Source organism: Anomaloglossus baeobatrachus, chromosome 1, assembly GCF_048569485.1.
Source record: "Anomaloglossus baeobatrachus isolate aAnoBae1 chromosome 1, aAnoBae1.hap1, whole genome shotgun sequence".
In the NCBI taxonomy this organism is placed as follows: domain Eukaryota; kingdom Metazoa; phylum Chordata; class Amphibia; order Anura; family Aromobatidae; genus Anomaloglossus; species Anomaloglossus baeobatrachus.
Window position 1 is genome coordinate 956,869,865 of NC_134353.1, and position 17,717 is coordinate 956,887,581.

Below are 17,717 nucleotides of genomic sequence, written 5' to 3' on the forward strand. Positions count from 1 at the left end.
AGGGTTTAATGACTTTCTCCTGACTTAGCGGCGGCTTAGACCTGATATTAGGGATTTTCCAATCTTCTGATGGCAGAACCACTGAGTTGAAATCCCCTCCCACTATTGTGTTGGGGTATGAGTGCTCTAGGAGTTTAGCTTCCAGCTGATTTAAAAAATGGCTTATTGTTATATTAGGGGCATAGACATTAAAAAAATGTATAAGTGTCCCCTGAAACCTCTATCATGACCACATGTAGTCTGACCTCTATATCTGCATATGTATCTATAACTGGATCTTGTAATTTTCTGTGCACTAGTGTGATAACCCCAGCTTTCTTTTTGATAGAAGGGGAGCCATATGCGTTACCCACCCACAGCCTACACATCCTTTGTATGTTTAGTGCCTCTAGATGCATCACTTGTAAAAGCGCTATATCTGGTTTGAGACGATTAAGATGGCAAAGAACTTTAAGTCACTTCTGGGGATAGCGTAGCCCTTTGACGTTCCAGTGACTATCCGCATGAATCAATCGCAAATAGTGTACTTATACAAACTATATAACTGTTATACTTCCTTACTGCTGCTGTCAAATCATAACATAACCTAGAGTAAACACCTAAAACTAGCCTGTAGGTAACATTACAAACAGAAGGATTAACTTTCTCTTTTCTCCGAAACAATAGACGTTAGTGTCTTTTTTCAGACCCCCTTTTCAAACTGTCCCTAACTTCAGGCTTCACTTCTTCCCGATCATGCCTCCGAGGCCCGTCTTCCACCTTATGGTGCCTTTTAAACTGTAATTCAAAGAGAACGGCATGTCACAACTGTGGAAGAGGAGACAAGCAGAGAGCAAAAGGAGAAGGGGAAAAAAAGGGGAGGAGAGGATGGGGGGAGGGATTATTTGGGGGAGGGAGGAGAGGATTGAGAGGGGGAAAACCTCCTTACACCGTCCACATTACCAACACTTCCATTATGTCCACAGAGTCTCTGTAGCATGTTCTGGGGCTAAGTTAATGAGCTAGCCTCCAACCTTTTTAAAAAGGAAAAAACAGTCAAGATACCGTGGTACCTCTAAGGCGGGTATATTTGGATTGCAGTTGTGCCTCTGGTCTTTAGGTCCGACTGGTGATGGTCTTACAGAACCTCCCTTTGTCAAGCGATGGCCGTGCCTTGTGGGATACTTTCTGGATCTTGTAGGACTGTCCATTAGTTCGATGAAGTCTTCTGCTTTCTTCGGATTGGAGAACGTGTTAGAGGAGCCATCTCAGTGACGGATGATTACCACAGCAGGATATCTCAGTTGGAACCTTATATTACGTTTGAACAGGGCTGAGCATATAGGTGTAAACGCCCTGCGCTGTCTGGTGACCTCCGCTGAGAAGTCCTCAAACAGCAGGATTCGAGTTCCATTCACTTCTATGGGATGGCATGCTTTCTTGTATGCCTGAATTATCCCCTGCTAGTCAGTAAAGTCCAGATATTTTTTTATGACTTGTCTTGGGTGCTTAGTGGTATCCTCCTCCAGATTCCTCCTTGGTGGACCAACACGATGGACCTTTTCTATCCTCTTACCCACCGAGACTCCCAGGGCTTTAGGTATGATTGGTTCACATAGTCTTCGCAGTTTCTCCTGTGGATATGATTCTGGGAGACTGACTATGCGTATATTTCTTCTTCCGGATTGGTTCTACTGTTGGGGGAGACCTCTAAGGGGGTCTCTCAGGGTGGCGGAGGAGGATTTCAAATCAGAACTGCGCAGTGTATATGAGAATCAGGAAGAATGACCATACAGAGACTTATCTCTATCTGGGAGAAGCATAATAAGCTTCTAACCCGTATATTGTAAAACAAACACAGTTATACAGTTCATTCCGTACATCCCCTTATTTGGCTAGAGTTTTTACATGACCAAACTGTCCTTGATAAGACACCTGGTGATAAGGAAAATCTATGCAAGTAGGTCAGCAGCTTGTTAAGCCCCCGTCACATTTAACGACTTACCAGCGATCCCAAAAATGATGCGACCTGATAAGGATCGCTGGTAAGTCACTGGGAGGTCGCTGGTGAGATGTCACACAGTCAGACCTTACCAAAGACTCAGTAACGATACAGGTCGCAGTAGCGACCTGTATAACAATCTCGGCGGTCATTGAGACCCTGTCACACAGTGTCAAACACAGTGATGCATCCTGCCCAGCAGGACATCGCCTTTGAAGAAAATGGTCCGGACCACTCTGCAACGACTAGCGATCTAACAGCAGGGGCCTGATCGCTGGTAGGTGTCACACATAACGAGATCGCTGCTGCGTCACAGAAACGGTGACTCAGCAACGATCTCGTTAGTGATCTCGTTGTGTGTGACGGGGCCTTTACTGACATTCAAGAGACCAGTCTCCGGAATGCCTGCATTGTTGAATTTAGCATAATTTGCTTCAATAACGCAGTCCAAAGGCGCATCCTAATATGCACATCAGCATCTGAGCAATAATCATACAAACACAGATGATCTTATTATTTTGGACAATTGATTCATAGCTAGACCCTCACTCCAAGTCATCAATACGGTCTCTTAGGATGACATTTTCTCTAGATAGGCGTTACTATCGTGTGGTCAGAGATAATATCATCTTCCATAGTGGATAGCCTGGTTTCTATAGCCGCCACTTGTTACACTGTCTCATCAAGATGGTTTTGCAGCGCTTGGAGAGATGTGGCGACTGTTTCTTGAAGTGTGATGGAGATGTCCGGGATTTTGACCACGCCCCTAGCCACACCCCCACACCCATTTGTCAATAAGGATCATTCAGCAGATGCCCCGGACTGTTCATTCATAGTCGTAGCAGCCAGATTTTTCTTATATTTATGTGTCACTATATGACATGTGGCTGATTTGTGCCTATAAGGCCGTGGTCACACGCTGCATAAATTCTGTGTCTTTTTGTTTCTGCCGCTGTCTGCACCAAACTACACAATAACTATCTCCTCTGATCTTTCCATTTTTTCTGCCTTTTCTCCATTGATTAATGCGTTTTTGGTTCAGATGTGAATCTGCGTTTTTTAGTGTTTTTATTGTAGAGAGAGACTTTTTCCTGCATTTTTTTAAGCTCCACATAGAAACCTCCAGAGAAAAAAAAGCATCAAAACCGCAGAGTTCGGCGGCGTCTTCTCATGGAATCCACTTTGCTTGGACAATTAAACACAGCAAAATATCTGTGCAAAAAAACAGCAGAAAAAAATGCAGCATTTACACTACATGTGAACACGGACTAAATGTCCAAGCAAAGAGGATGAGACATCATGAAATCTCCGCCCTCGGTCTGAAGACGCCGCTGAACTGCACGGATTTGGTGGTTTTTTCTTTATAATCTTCAGGATTCACATCTGCACAAAACGTATCATATAAGGGGACAATGGATAAAAAATACCGCAAACACGCAATAATCAGAGGAGATTGTTATCGCGCTCGTGGTGCGGACACCTGCAGAAAAAAACACAGCATTTACACTCCGTGTGAACACGGCCTCAGTGATACATTTTTATTACTTTTTTTATGGGTTTTAATAAAGAAAAATAATAAATTGTGCCATTTTTTTTCCCATCATTTACCGATCCCCATAAATAACCTGATCGCTGCGTTGTTCGGGTCGTTACGATTACAGGGACACCAAATATGACCATGTTATTTGCTGATTTGTGATGTTTATGATTTTATAAAAGAAAGTGCAATAAAATTACATTATTCTATTTTATTTATTATTTTTAGCAATTTTATTAGAAGAAAAAAAAACCTCTTTTCCTCTCCCTGTAGAATAAAGGACACAGACGCTGCTCTGTACAATGGAGCTGTGTCCTGTGTAATTACTGTGTAATCAGAGGCTTCATTGTAGGTTCATTTATGTACAAACCTCCCACTTACATCATCAATTACTAATGGCTCAACAGCTAGAGCAGCTAGGAAAGCTAGGTGGCTGCTGGGCACATGTTTGAAAGTTGCTGGTTTGAATCCAAGGTGGTGAAAATAAAAATAATTTATTTGTATTTTTTTCCTCATTTCTTTATAATAGTTTTATGGGAAGAAATGAATCTGACTCTTTCCTTCACCTATAAAGAGATGCAGTGTTTATCTATCTATACCTCTATCCATCTATCCTCTATCTATCCTCTATCTATCCTCTATCCATCTATCCTCTATCTATCCTCTATCCTTCTATCTAATCTATCCTCTATCCTTCATCCTCTATCTTCTATCCTTCTATCTAATCTATCCTCTATCCTTCATCCTCTATCTAGCCTCTATCTATCCTCTATCTATTCTCTATCTATCCTCTATCCTTCTATCTTATCTATCCTCTATCCTTCTAATCTATCCTTCATCCTCTATCCTTCTATCTATCCTCTATCTTCTATTCTATCTAATCTATCTTCTATCCTTCATCCTCTATCTATCCTCTATCTATTCTCTATCTATCCTCTAGCCTTCTATCTAATCTATCCTCTAGCCTTCTAATCTATCCTTCATCCTCTATTCTTCTATCTATCCTCTATCTTCTATCCTATCTAATCTATCCTCTATCCTTCATCCTCTATCCTCTATCCTTCTATCTAATCTATCCTCTATCTTCCATCCTTCTATCTAAAATATCCTCTATCCTTCATCCTCTATCTTCTTTCCTTCTATCTAATCTATCCTCTATCCTTCTATCTAATCTATCCTCTATCCTTCTATCTAATCTATCCTCTATCCTTTTAGGTAATCTATCTTCTATCTATCCTCTATTCTCTATCCATCTATCATCTATCCTTCTGTCTAATCTAGCCTATATCCTTCATCCTCCATCCTTCTATCTAATCTATCCTCTATCCTTCTATCTAATCTATCCTCTATCCTTCTATCTCATCTATCTTCTATCCTATCTAATCTATCTTCTATCCTTCATCCTCTATCTTCTATCCTTCATCCATCCATCTATCTTCTATCCTTCATCCATCCATCTTCTATCCTTCATCCATCCATCCATCTTCTATCCTTCATCCATCCATCCATCTTCTATCCTTCATCCATCCATCCATCTTCTATCCTTCATCCATCCATCCATCTTCTATCCTTCATCCATCCATCCATCTTCTATCCTTCATCCATCCATCTTCTATCCTTCATCCATCCATCTTCTATCCTTCATCCATCCATCCATCCATCTTCTATCCTTCATCCATCCATCTTCTATCCTTCATCCATCCATCTATCCTTCATCCATCCATCCATCTTCTATCCTTCATCCATCCATCCATCGTCTATCCTTCATCCATCCATCTTCTATCCTTCATCCATCCATCTATCCTTCATCCATCCATCCATCTTCTATCCTTCATCCATCCATCCATCGTCTATCCTTCATCCATCCATCTTCTATCCTTCATCCATCCATCTTCTATCCTTCATCCATCCATCCCATCTTCTATCCTTCATCCATCCATCTTCTATACTTCATCCATCCATCCTTCATCCATCCATCTTCTATCCTTCATCCATCCATCTTCTATCCTTCATCCATCCATCTTCTATCCTTCATCCATCCATCCATCCATCCATCTTCTATCCTTCATCCATCCATTCATCCATCCATCCATCTTCTATCCTTCATCCATCCATCCATCTTCTATCCTTCATCCATCCATTCATCCATCTTCTATCCTTCATCCATCCATCTATCCTTCATCCATCCATCCATCTTCTATCCTTCATCCATCCATCCATCGTCTATCCTTCATCCATCCATCTTCTATCCTTCATCCATCCATCTTCTATCCTTCATCCATCCATCCCATCTTCTATCCTTCATCCATCCATCTTCTATACTTCATCCATCCATCCTTCATCCATCCATCTTCTATCCTTCATCCATCCATCTTCTATCCTTCATCCATCCATCTTCTATCCTTCATCCATCCATCCATCCATCCATCTTCTATCCTTCATCCATCCATCCATCCATCTTCTATCCTTCATCCATCCATTCATCCATCCATCCATCTTCTATCCTTCATCCATCCATTCATCCATCTTCTATCCTTCATCCATCCATCCATCCTTCTTCTATCCTTCATCCATCCATCTTCTATCCTTCATCCATCCATCTTCTATCCTTCATCCATCCATCCATCTTCTATCCTTCATCCATCCATTCATCTTCTATCCTTCATCCATCCATCCATCCATCTTCTATCCTTCATCCATCCATCTTCTATCCTTCATCCATCCATCTTCTATCCTTCATCCATCCATCCATCTTCTATCCTTCATCCATCCATCTTCTATCCTTCATCCATCCATCTTCTATCCTTCATCCATCCATCCATCTTCTATCCTTCATCCATCCATCCATCTTCTATCCTTCATTCATCCATCCATCCATCCATCTTCTATCCTTCATCCATCCATCCATCCATCTTCTATCCTTCATCCATCCATACATCCATCTTCTATCCTTCATCCATCCATACATCCATCTTCTATCCTTCATCCATCCATCTTCCATCCATCCATCCATCTTCTATCCTTCATCCATCCATCATCCATATTCTATCCTTCATCCATCCATCCATCCATCTTCTATCCTTCATCCATCCATCCATCTTCTATCCTTCATCCATCCATCCATCTTCTATCCTTCATCCATCCATCCATCTTCTATCCTTCATCAATCCATCCATCTTCTATCCTTCATCCATCCGTCCACCTTCTATCCTTCATCCATCCATCCATCCACCTTCTATCCTTCATCCATCCCTCCCTCCCTCCATCCATCCCTCACTCCATCCCTCCATCCATCCCTCCCTTCATCCATCCCTCCATCCATCTTTGCAGCTGGATAATCTGCTTATGATTTTTCTATGGCAATATAGAGGTTAAGATTACCAAATTTTCCTATGTTTTACAATACGGGCAGTAGCTCAGTGGTAGAGCTGCTGCCTTTGGAACAATGTGCTTCACAGTTTAAGGGATTCAAGTCCCGCCTGCCCTCGATAATCCAGAGCCGATGATAATTTAATTTAATTTATTCACTGCACTGAGGGGAGGAGTCGGGACATCAGCTGTGAGCCGCGGGAGTGCGGGACACACTTCTAAAATCGGGGCAGTCCCGCAGAATCCGGGACAGTTGGGAGGTATGCCAGCAGGTCGTCAGTTTGCAAGCACACACGTGGAGTGAGGAGCTCAGCTATGCTGCCAGCGCCATCTTTATCGTGCAGCCTGATGTCCCTCTGTCTCCCGTGGGTCTCTCCAGCGACGCTCCTACAGGCGGTCGGGGGCTTGCTGAGCGTGTTAGTGCTCCCACATTGTGATTCTGGGCGAGAGGTGACGGAGCCCAAGAGAAGGCCGACTTACATAATCGGTGCCGGAACCAGAAGTCGTCCTTTTCTTTTTTTTAGAGTATTTAGACTGTTAGTTTTATAACCTCAAAAAGTATAATTCCTCCTATATTCCTTATATAAGGCAGCCATGGACACTGTGCTTGTGGTGCCAGGTATGACATTCAGGATATAGTCAATATTATCTAATTTTCTGTGTAATTTCTTTTTGGAATTGTGGTAGAGTTGTTTTGGTAATAAGTAGAGATGAGTGATGTAGCGAACCGTTCGCCAATTTCAAATTCGAGTTGTTTTGGGCGGTGTTCGAGTTGTTTGACGAACTCGAACAATTTGCTTCATGTTCGACCGTTCGAGTTACCGTTCGATAACTGTTCAATCACCAGAAGCGTAGCTAGTTACTAGCTGGCTTTTCACTGTAATACGGTTAGTCACTGTTACTAATGATATTATCAAAAGTAAGCGTATAGTGTATGGGGGGGCGGGGTTTAGATCAGTGCTGCTTAGAGAATGGCGATCGCCATTTTTTTTTCCTAACCGCGCGTACAGTCGGGCGGGCCAGGCTGTCATCCAATCACAGACACACACACAGCAAAGTGGATTTTTGCCAGACAAGCAAGGGCATGTGTCATTGGCTGTGCTTGTCACATGTCCTTGCCCTATAAGACCCGGCCATTTTCCCCATCGCCGCCATTATCTCACTGCTGCGGGTGTGTGACAGTCACCGCTCCCGCTGCTGCTGCTGCGGGCGCTATACACTTAAAAAGTGCAATCTACACATTGGTTTAGGGATTAGGGACTGCTTGTAATTTCAGCCCTTTTCAGGGCTAGATTAGAGCAGTTCATAGCCATTTTTGCTAGGCAGGTCTGTGCCAGCGCTGTGCAAGGGTTTATCACAGCGTCTGTCTAAATCAGCTCAGGCAATTCCTTGGGGCATAGTATCGTTGTCTGGGATAGTCAGTGACGTTCCTCTTCTGACAACAAAGCTATACCACCTCTGCATTCTACACCACATCTCCATTTCTGCTATGCAATTTTAAGTGCAAAAACTGCAGGCAATTCCTTGGGGCATAGTATCATTGTCTGGGATAGTCAGTGACGTTCCTCTGCTGACAAGAAAGCTACACCACCTCTGCATTTTACACCACCTCTCCATTTCTGCTACGCAATTTTAAGTGCAACAAACAGTGTCCAATTTGTTCACAAACAAAATGAGTGGCAACAGGACAGATGCTGTTGGAAACGGGAACAGGCATGTTGGAAAGGGAAAAAAAGTTTGTGTTCGTGGGGTAGGTGGTAAAGCAACAGTAACATCTGCTGAAGAAAGGCCATCTTCCAGCAAAAGTAAGATGTCTACTACTTTCCGTGGACAATCTGATATGATCCCTTTGTTACGGAAACGACCATTGCTACCAAAGGTAGATGAGGCACAAAAACAGCAGATGCTTGAATGGATCTCAAGTGCTCCATCAAGTGGCCTCTCCTCCACCTCTACTTTAACTTCCCAAAGACTCCAGTCCTCTGAGTTGACACCCCAATCGCACTTTCTTTCTACCAGCTCTCAAGTCTCCACCCACCCTGCAGAGTATGAGGTAACAGAGATGGTTGAGTCTGCAGAGCTGTTCAGTTATACTATAGCCTGGGAATCAGAGGTCTGCTCCAAAGCTACAGTGAGTCCAGAGAAGGAAATGATTTGCAGCGATGCCCAGAAGCTTTGTGAGTCAGATTCAGGCGCAGATGAATAAGGTTCTGAGCATAATGTAGACCCTCATTCCCAAACTGTAACTCCTCTTAGTGGAGACAATGAGAAACATGCTGATGATGATGAGACTCAGATACCTGATTGGAATGACAACTTAACTATTCGGTCAGAGCAGGAAGAGGTTGGCTCTGAGGACAAGGGAAGTGCAAACACACAGGGTGATGATGAGGTTGTAGATCCCACTTACTGTCAACCCACAGTCAGGCACTCGATGAGGTCAGCAGAGGCGGTGGAGGAGGAAGCAACTGACGACGAGGTTAGCTTTCGCCTTCCTGGACACAGATGGAGTACTGGAAGCACGTCAACAACTACATCCACAGCCACAACTCTGCCTCTGAGCACAAGTCGGGGTGGCTCTGCAGGTCGCATGGGCTCTAAGCTTTGCCTAGCCTGGTCCTTTTTTGACATCGCAAAGGATCTCCCAAATCATGTCATCTGTAAGATTTGTCGCCAATCTCTTAAGTGGAGGCCAAAAACTCACTAGTTTGACTGCTTCGTCCATGAACCGTCACATGAATATGAAGCATAAGTCGCAGTGGGAAGCTCACTGTGCTACAATGCGGCCTAGCGGAGCGGGCCAACCACCGTCTTCCCCTTCAAATGCATCCGTGCGCTCTTCATCCTCTATGACTGTGGGGACAGCAGTCACACATGCATTTCGACGCAGACCTTCCACCTCTTTAACCGCAACAGGCAGTGTGATTGGCAGGTCGTCAGTTGTTTTGGAAGGGGAAACAGCTGCTGCTGTTGAACTCTCTCAGACATCGAGAGCACCACCTTTGGATGAAGGCAACATTATGTCTCCGCCTGCACTTTCCTCACAGACCAGCAGTTTTCCAGGGACACCCTACTCAATGCCATCTCAGCACAGCAGCCAGCCATCGGTCCCTCAGATGTGGACAAGTAAAAGACCATTTCCTCCTAGCCATGACAAAGCTATGAAGTTGACTTTTACCATCTGCAAGCTGTTGGCTATAGAAATGCTGCCTTTCCACCTGGTGGACACAGAGGATTTTCGAGACCTTATGTCCGTTGCAGTGCCCCAGTACCAGATGCCCAGTCGCTACTACTTCTCCAAGAAAGGTGTGCCTGCGCTACACCAGCATGTCGCACACAACATCACCGCTTCCTTGATAAACTGTGTGTGACAGGGTGCATTTCACCACAGATACTTGGACCAGTAAGCATGGACAGGCACGTTACATGTCGCTGACTGGGCACTGGGTAACTATGATGAGAGATGGAGAAAGGTCTGCTGTACAAGTCTTGCCGTCCCCACGAGTTGTGCATCAATCCTCTGTATGTAGAAGTTCCTCAACTGCTTCTACCTCTTCCACCTCGTCTGGGTCCTCCACCCCCGCCCAAGGCCTGTCTAGTCAGGCTACCCGCGTTGTAACTGCGCACAAGGAATCCCGCACACCTCCTTACTATGCTGGCAGCAGAGCTCAACGGCATCAGGTGGTCTTTAAGTTGAAATGTCTGGGAAATGTGAGTCACACAGCTGCCTAGTTGTGGTCATCTCTGGAGACTGAGTTTCGTCAATGGTTGTCTCCACTCAACCTGCAGCCAGGGAAGGCTGTGTGCGACAATGCTGCAAAACTGGGTGTGGCCCTTCGCCGGGGCAATGTGACACATGTGCCTTAGGGTTGCTTTACACGCTACGATGTCACTACAGCGATCTCGTTGGGGTCACGGAATTTGTGACGCACATCCAGCTGCTGTAGCGATCTCGTTGTGTTTGAATCCAATGAGCGTTCAAAACGTTCAAATCGCTCATCGTTGACATGGGGGTCCTCACCCAATTATCGGTGCTGTCACTGGGGCGAAGTTGTTCCTCGTTCCAGCGGCAGCACACATCGCTGCATGTGACGCCGCTGGAACGAGGAACCTCTCCATACCTGCGTCCAGGCAACAATGAGGAAGGAAGGAAGGAGGTGGGCGGGATGTTTGTCCCGCTCATCTCCGCCCCTCCGCTGTGATTGAGCGGCCGCTTCGTGACGTTGCTGTGACGCCGAGCGAACCGCCCCCTTAGAAAGGAGGCGGTTCGCCAGTCATAGCGACGACGCTGACCAGGTATGTGCGTGTGACGCTGCCGTAGCGATAATGTTCGCTACGGCAGCGATCATCACATATCGGGTTTACGTTGGGGGCGGGTTCTATCACGCTACACATAGCTAGCATCGGCTAGCGATGTCGTAGCGTGTAATGCCCGCTTTACTCACGTGTTCTAACTTGCTAACCATGAGACTGTCGAGTCATCATCACTCAGACCGTACCAGCAACACCGTATCTGGTGGTAACAGCAATTTTATGGAATCGTTTCATGAATTTTTTAGACCATCCTTTGCAAGGCCACAAGACACAAGAAGTCTGACACATAGTCAATGCCTGGAGAGGATGATACAAGAGTATTTCCAAGTGAATATCGATGCCATGACTCTGCAACTGGAGCCTTGCTCATTTTGGGCTTCCAGTCTTGAAAAATGGCCTGAACTCGCCACTTACGCCTTGGAGATCTTATCATGTCCCGCAGCCAGCGTTCTCTCGGAACGTGTCTTCAGTGCTGCTGTGTGTGTGCTGACAGATAAGCGCACGCGTCTGTCCACTGACAATGTGGACAGACTAACGTTCATCAAGATGAACAAGTCAAGGATCCGCAAGGACTTTTCTACCCCTGTGTCATCCTGGGTAGAGTAAAGGCTTGTGGATTTTTGATTGTGCTTCATGCAAATCAACATGTTAATTTTGCTACTGTGGGACAATTGATGCCACTTAAGTAATGTCTGTGGCCCAATTTTTGGAAAACATGGAGACTCTTGTTGGAGTCCACTTGCTGTGTTTTAAATGATCCAAGATGAAAAAATCATGGAACAGCAAGGAGTTTTCTACTCCTGTGTCATCCTGGGGAGACGAAAGGATTGTGGATTTTGATTGTGCTTCATGCAAATCAACATGTTAAGTGGCATCAATTGTCCCACAGTTGCAAAATTAAGTGGTGTCTGTGGCCCAATTTTTGGAAAAAATGGAGACTCTGTTTGGAGTCCACTTGCTGTGTTTTACATGATTTTAGGAGGGCATGACATGTCTATATCTGTGTCTCCTCCTCCTTTTACTCGTCCAGGTATTTTCTTTTCGCATGAGTATATGTACTTGTCACTTTTCCATGTGTTTGTGATGCCTTGTTAGTTGTTTGTCACCTTTTGGACACCTTACAAGGTGTTTTGTATGTGTTTGTGTTTGCCTGCCATTGTTTTCAATGGGGTTCGAAGGTGTTCGTTGAACGTTCGACGAACACACCCGCCGTTCGACGAACCGAACTCGAACACTAGGGGGGTGGCTCATCACTAGTAATAAGACCATCACTATCTGGGCAGCACAACGATAATCCAGTCAGGGCCCTGAGTTTACCAGTGAAAACCAAGTTTAAAGGTTAAAGTGTTTAAAATTTACAAATTCTGTTTTATTGTTTTGACAGAAGATTTTGGCATTATAAAGAATACATCTGAAGAGCAATTCATTATCGCAGAAAAACCTTCAGCCCTTCACACCCAAGATCCGTCATGTGATGCTGCTAAACAATATCCTGATTCACAACAGAATGTTCAGCAAAATAAAAGCCACAAGAGTGGAGATCAACAACAAAGAGCTCACACAGGGGAGAAGCCATATTCATGCTCAGAATGTGAGAAATGTTTTACTAGGAAGTCACACCTTGTTGTACATCTAAAAATTCACACGGGGGAGAAGCCATATTCATGCTCAGAATGTGAGAAATGTTTTACTAGGAAGTCACAGCTTGTTGAACATCTAAAAATTCACACGGGGGAGAAGCCATTTTCATGTCCAGAATGTGGGAAATGTTTTCTTTGGAAATCATCTCTTCATTTGCATATAAAAACTCACACAGGGGAGAAGCCATTTTCATGTCCAGAATGTGGGAAATGTTTTATTCTGAAATCATCTCTTGATCGACATATAATAACTCATACAGGCGTGAAGCCATTTTCTTGTTCCGATTGTGGGAAATGTTTTATTCAGAAATCATCTCTTGATTTGCATATGAAATCTCACACGGGGGAGAAGCCATTTTCCTGTTCAGAATGTGGGAAATGTTTTATTCGGAAAGCACAGCTTGATCAGCATATAAAAAATCACACAGGGGAGAAGCCATTTTCTTGTTCAGATTGTGGGAAATGTTATATTTGGAAATCACTGCTTGATCGGCATCTAAAAATTCACACGGGGGAGAAGCCATTTTCCTGTGCAGAATGTGGGAAATGTTTTATTCGGAAATCACAGGTTGATCTGCATGTAAAAACTCATACAGGGGAGAAGCCATTTTCTTGTTCAGAATGTGGGAAATGTTATATTCGGAAATCACAGCTTGATCAGCATATAAAAACTCACACAGGGGAAAAGCCATTTTCTTGTTCAGAATGTGAGAAATGTTTTATTCGGAAATCACATCTTGATCGGCATATAAAAACTCACACGGGGGAGAAGCCATTTTCATGTTCAGAATGTGGTAAATGTTTTACTCGGAAAGCACAGCTTGATAGTCATATAAAAACACACGGGAGAGAAGCCATTTTCTTGATCACAAATCCCATTTTGTTAGACACATGAGAATTCAGAAGACTTTTTTTATTTCATTTATTGGGGCAACTATAAGTCTGCACATAGACTTTTCGTCTGCACCATATAAGTATGATGCATTGAATTAGGACAGAATTGGGCCAGAAGTGCCCGGAAGGTAACTGGAAACATAGTCACTGTAAACAATGTTTGTGTTTACTTTCACTCCTATAATACTTCACTTTATACTACCCCATCTGATCCCTAAACCCAGTAATGAACTTTTTCTCTCTCTGCCTCCATCCTCCCCACCCATCTCACCTTCCCCTCAGATATTTTCCTCCACATTTCACCCAGTGTCTCCAGACACACACGACCATCTCATGGCCTCTCCTTCTCCCACCTACTAACACTCTCACTGCTTCTCCTCACTGCTGGAGATATCTCTCCTAATCCTGGTTCTCCTCACCACATCCCTATTGTCACTTCAAACCTTCATCCACAACCTATCACAAATTTTCGCAACCTCTCTAACCTCATACCGCTCCCCCCCAGTCCCACTAACAGGAGCTCTTTGGAAAGCTCGCTCTGTTTGCAACAAAATATCCTACATTCATGATCTTTTCATCACTAATAAACTTTCCTTCCTCGCCATCACAGAAACCTGGCTCACCCCCTCTGACACTGCCTCTCATGCTGCACTTTCTTATGGTGGTTTCCAACTCTCTCACACCCCCCGCCCCAGCAACAAGCATGGTGGAGGAGTTGGTTTGCTCCTGTCCGACCAATGCTCCTTTACACCAATTCCAGTACCACCCTCGGTTACTCTCTCCTCTTTTGAGTTGCACTCCGTACCCATCTACGCCCCCTCCAACCTTCAACTGGCTGTCATTTACCGCCCTCGAGGGCCAGCCACTGCCTTTTTTGACCATTTCACCATCTGGCTATTACACTTCCTTTCCACCGACATCCCCACCATCATCATGGGTGATTTCAATAACCCCATTGACACTTCCCAATCATCTGTCTCCAAACTTCTAACACTCGCTTCCTCCTTCGGCCTCACCCAATGGTCTTCTGCAGCTACTCACAAAGATGGCCACACGCTGGACCTCATCTTCACTCGCCTCTGTTCCCTATCTAACCTCTCTAACTCACCTCTCCCCCTATCTGACCACAACCTACTCACATTCTCTTCCCTCTCTTCTCGAAGTACGCAACCCCCCTCCACAAACTTTCACACCCTCCCTGAAATATCAAACATCTTGATTTACACGCATTTTCTCAGTCCCTTCTACCTCTCACAGACATTGCATTTTTACACGATGCAGATGCTGCTGCAACTTTATACAACACTACAATCTCTGCAGCTCTCAAATCAGCTGCCCCCCTCACACACACCAAAACCCGCACAATCAACAGGCAACCCTGGCACATGAGGCAGACTAAAGAACTGAAACAGGCTTCCAGAATTGCTGAGCGCAGATGGAAGAAGTCTCATTCCACTGAGTGCTTCATTGCATATAAAGAGTCCCTCACCACTTTCAAGTCCACACTCACTGCTGCAAAACAAACCTACTTCTCATCCCTCATTATTATTTATTTATAGAACACCATTGATTCCATGGTGCTGTACATGAGAAGGGGGTTACATACAGAATATAAATACAAGTTACAATAGACAGACTAGTACAGAGGGAAGAGGGCCCTGCCCTTGCGGGCTTACATTCTAAAGGCGGGCTTACATTCTAAAGGATATCCTCTCTTTCACAACCCTAAACAGCTATTCAACACTTTCAATTCACTCCTCCGTCACCACCTCCCTCTCCTTTCATCTTAGCTGATGATTTTGCCTCTTTCTTCAAGCAGAAGATTGACAACATCAGAGCAAGCTTTGGCCCACAATCACCACGGCCCCTCATCATAGCTACTCAACCCTCTTCCTCCAAATCCAGCTTCTCCACCATGACAGAAAACAATCTTTCCACTCTACTCTCAAGATCACATCTAACCACCTGTGCACTGGACCCGCTCCCATCGCACCTCATCCCCAACATCCCCGCAGTTTTCATCCGAGCCCTAACCCATCTCTTCAACCTATCACTAACAAGTGGTGTATTCCCCTCATGCTTTACAAATGCCTTCATTACACCCATCCTTAAAAAGCCCTCCCTTGACCCATCCTCTGTGTCAAACTATCGCCCCATATCCCTTCTCCCCTATGCCTCAAAACTACTGGAACAGCATGTCCATCTTGAATTGTCCTCATACCTCTCCTCCTGCTACCTCTTTGACCAGCTACAATCTGGCTTCCGACCACATCACTCTACTGAAACTGCCCTAACCAAAGTCACCAATGATCTAACCACCAAAGCCAAGCGACACTACTCTATCCTCCTCCTTCTGGACCTGTCCTCTGCCTGCGACACAGTAGACCATTCCCTCCTACTACAGATTCTCTCATCTTTGAGCATCACAGACTTGGCCTTATCTTGGATCTCCTCATACCTAACCGACTGAACTTTCAACGTCTCCCATTCTCACACCACTTACTCATCTCGCCCCCTATCTGTCGGTGGCCCCCAAGGCTCAGTTCTTGGACTCCTGCTGTTCTCCATCTACACCTTCGGCCAGGGACAGCTCATAGAGTCCCACGGCTTTCAGTATAATCTCTATGCCGATGACACACAGATCTACCTCTCTGGACCTGACATTACCTCTCTACTAACCAAAATTCCACAATGTTTGTCTGCTATTTCATCCTTCTTCTCTGCGCGATTCCTAAAACTTAACATGGACAAAACAGAATTCATTGTCTTTCCTCCTCCTCACTCATCTCCAACAAGCCTTTCCATCAACTTGATGGTTGCTCACTGTCCCCAGTCTCACAAGCTCGTTGCCTTGGAGTAATCCTCGACTCTGCTCTATCCTTCAAGCCACACATCCAAGCCCTCTTCACCTCATGCAGACTACAACTCAAAAATCTCTCCCGGATTCGTGCTTTCCTTAACCAAGAATCAGCAAAACCATTAGTGCATGCCCTCATCATCTCCCGCCTCGACTACTGCAACCTCCTGCTCTCTGGCCTCCCTTCCAACACTCTTGCACCCCTCCAATCTATCCTAAACTCTGCGGCATGCTTAATCCACCTCTCCCCACCTATTCCCCTGCCTCGCCACTCTGCCAATCCCTTCACTGGCTTCCCATCGCCCAACGACTCCAGTTCAAAACATTAATCATGACATACAAAGCAATCCACAACCTGTCTACTCCCTACATCTGTGACCTAGTCTCCCGGTACCTACCTGCACGCAACCTCAGATCCTCACAAGATCTCCTTCTCTACTCCTCTCTTATCTCCTCTTCCCACAATCGCGTACAAGATTTCTCCCATGCCTCCCCCATACTCAAGAACGCTCTACCTCAGCATATCAGACTGTCCCCTACCATGTAAAGCTTCAAGAGGAACTTCAAGACCCACCTCTTCCAGCAAGCCTACAACCTACAATAGCCCTCAGTCCAGTACACCACTGCGCAATCAGCTCTGTCCTCACCTATTGTACTATCACCCATTCCCTGTAGACTGTGAGTCCTCGCGGGCAGGGTCCTCTCTCCTCCTATACCAGTCTGTTTTGTACTGTTAATGATTGTTGTACGTATATCCTCTTTCACTTGTAAAGCGCCATGGAATAAATGGCGCTATAATAATAAATAATAATTTAGAATGTGGCAAGTTATAGCATTAAATCACATCTTGTCAGACATCAAATAATTCACACAGGGGAGAAGCCATCTTTTTGTTCTGTAGGTGGAAAATGTTAGCCAAAATACATCTGATTGCAGATGAAAAGCTCACACAGAAAAAAAATATACATAACTTAAATTTTATTAGAGACGACAAAACTCACACACAAGTGTTACGCTCACCGAGGGGCGGCGAGCGGCCGGAGGTGGACCCACTGGACCGTGCACCGGACTCCCCTGAGAAGGAGACCAGCAGCGAACCCCTATACAGGGACTGTGCGGCGCCTC

The 17,717-nt window shown here is 44.9% G+C and overlaps 1 protein-coding gene across 1 annotated transcript in view; it reads left to right on the plus strand.

The window, feature by feature from the left end:
• The window catches only part of LOC142257586 (uncharacterized), a 41,764-nt gene extending 24,354 nt beyond the window's left edge, over positions 1–17,410 (plus strand). Inside the window, exon 7 of the mRNA XM_075329727.1 lies at positions 12,586–17,410. Coding sequence (XP_075185842.1) covers positions 12,586–13,736 — 1,151 coding nt within the window. The 3' untranslated portion in view covers positions 13,737–17,410. The remainder of the gene's footprint in view (positions 1–12,585) is intronic.
• Positions 17,411–17,717: the final 307 nt, after the last annotated feature.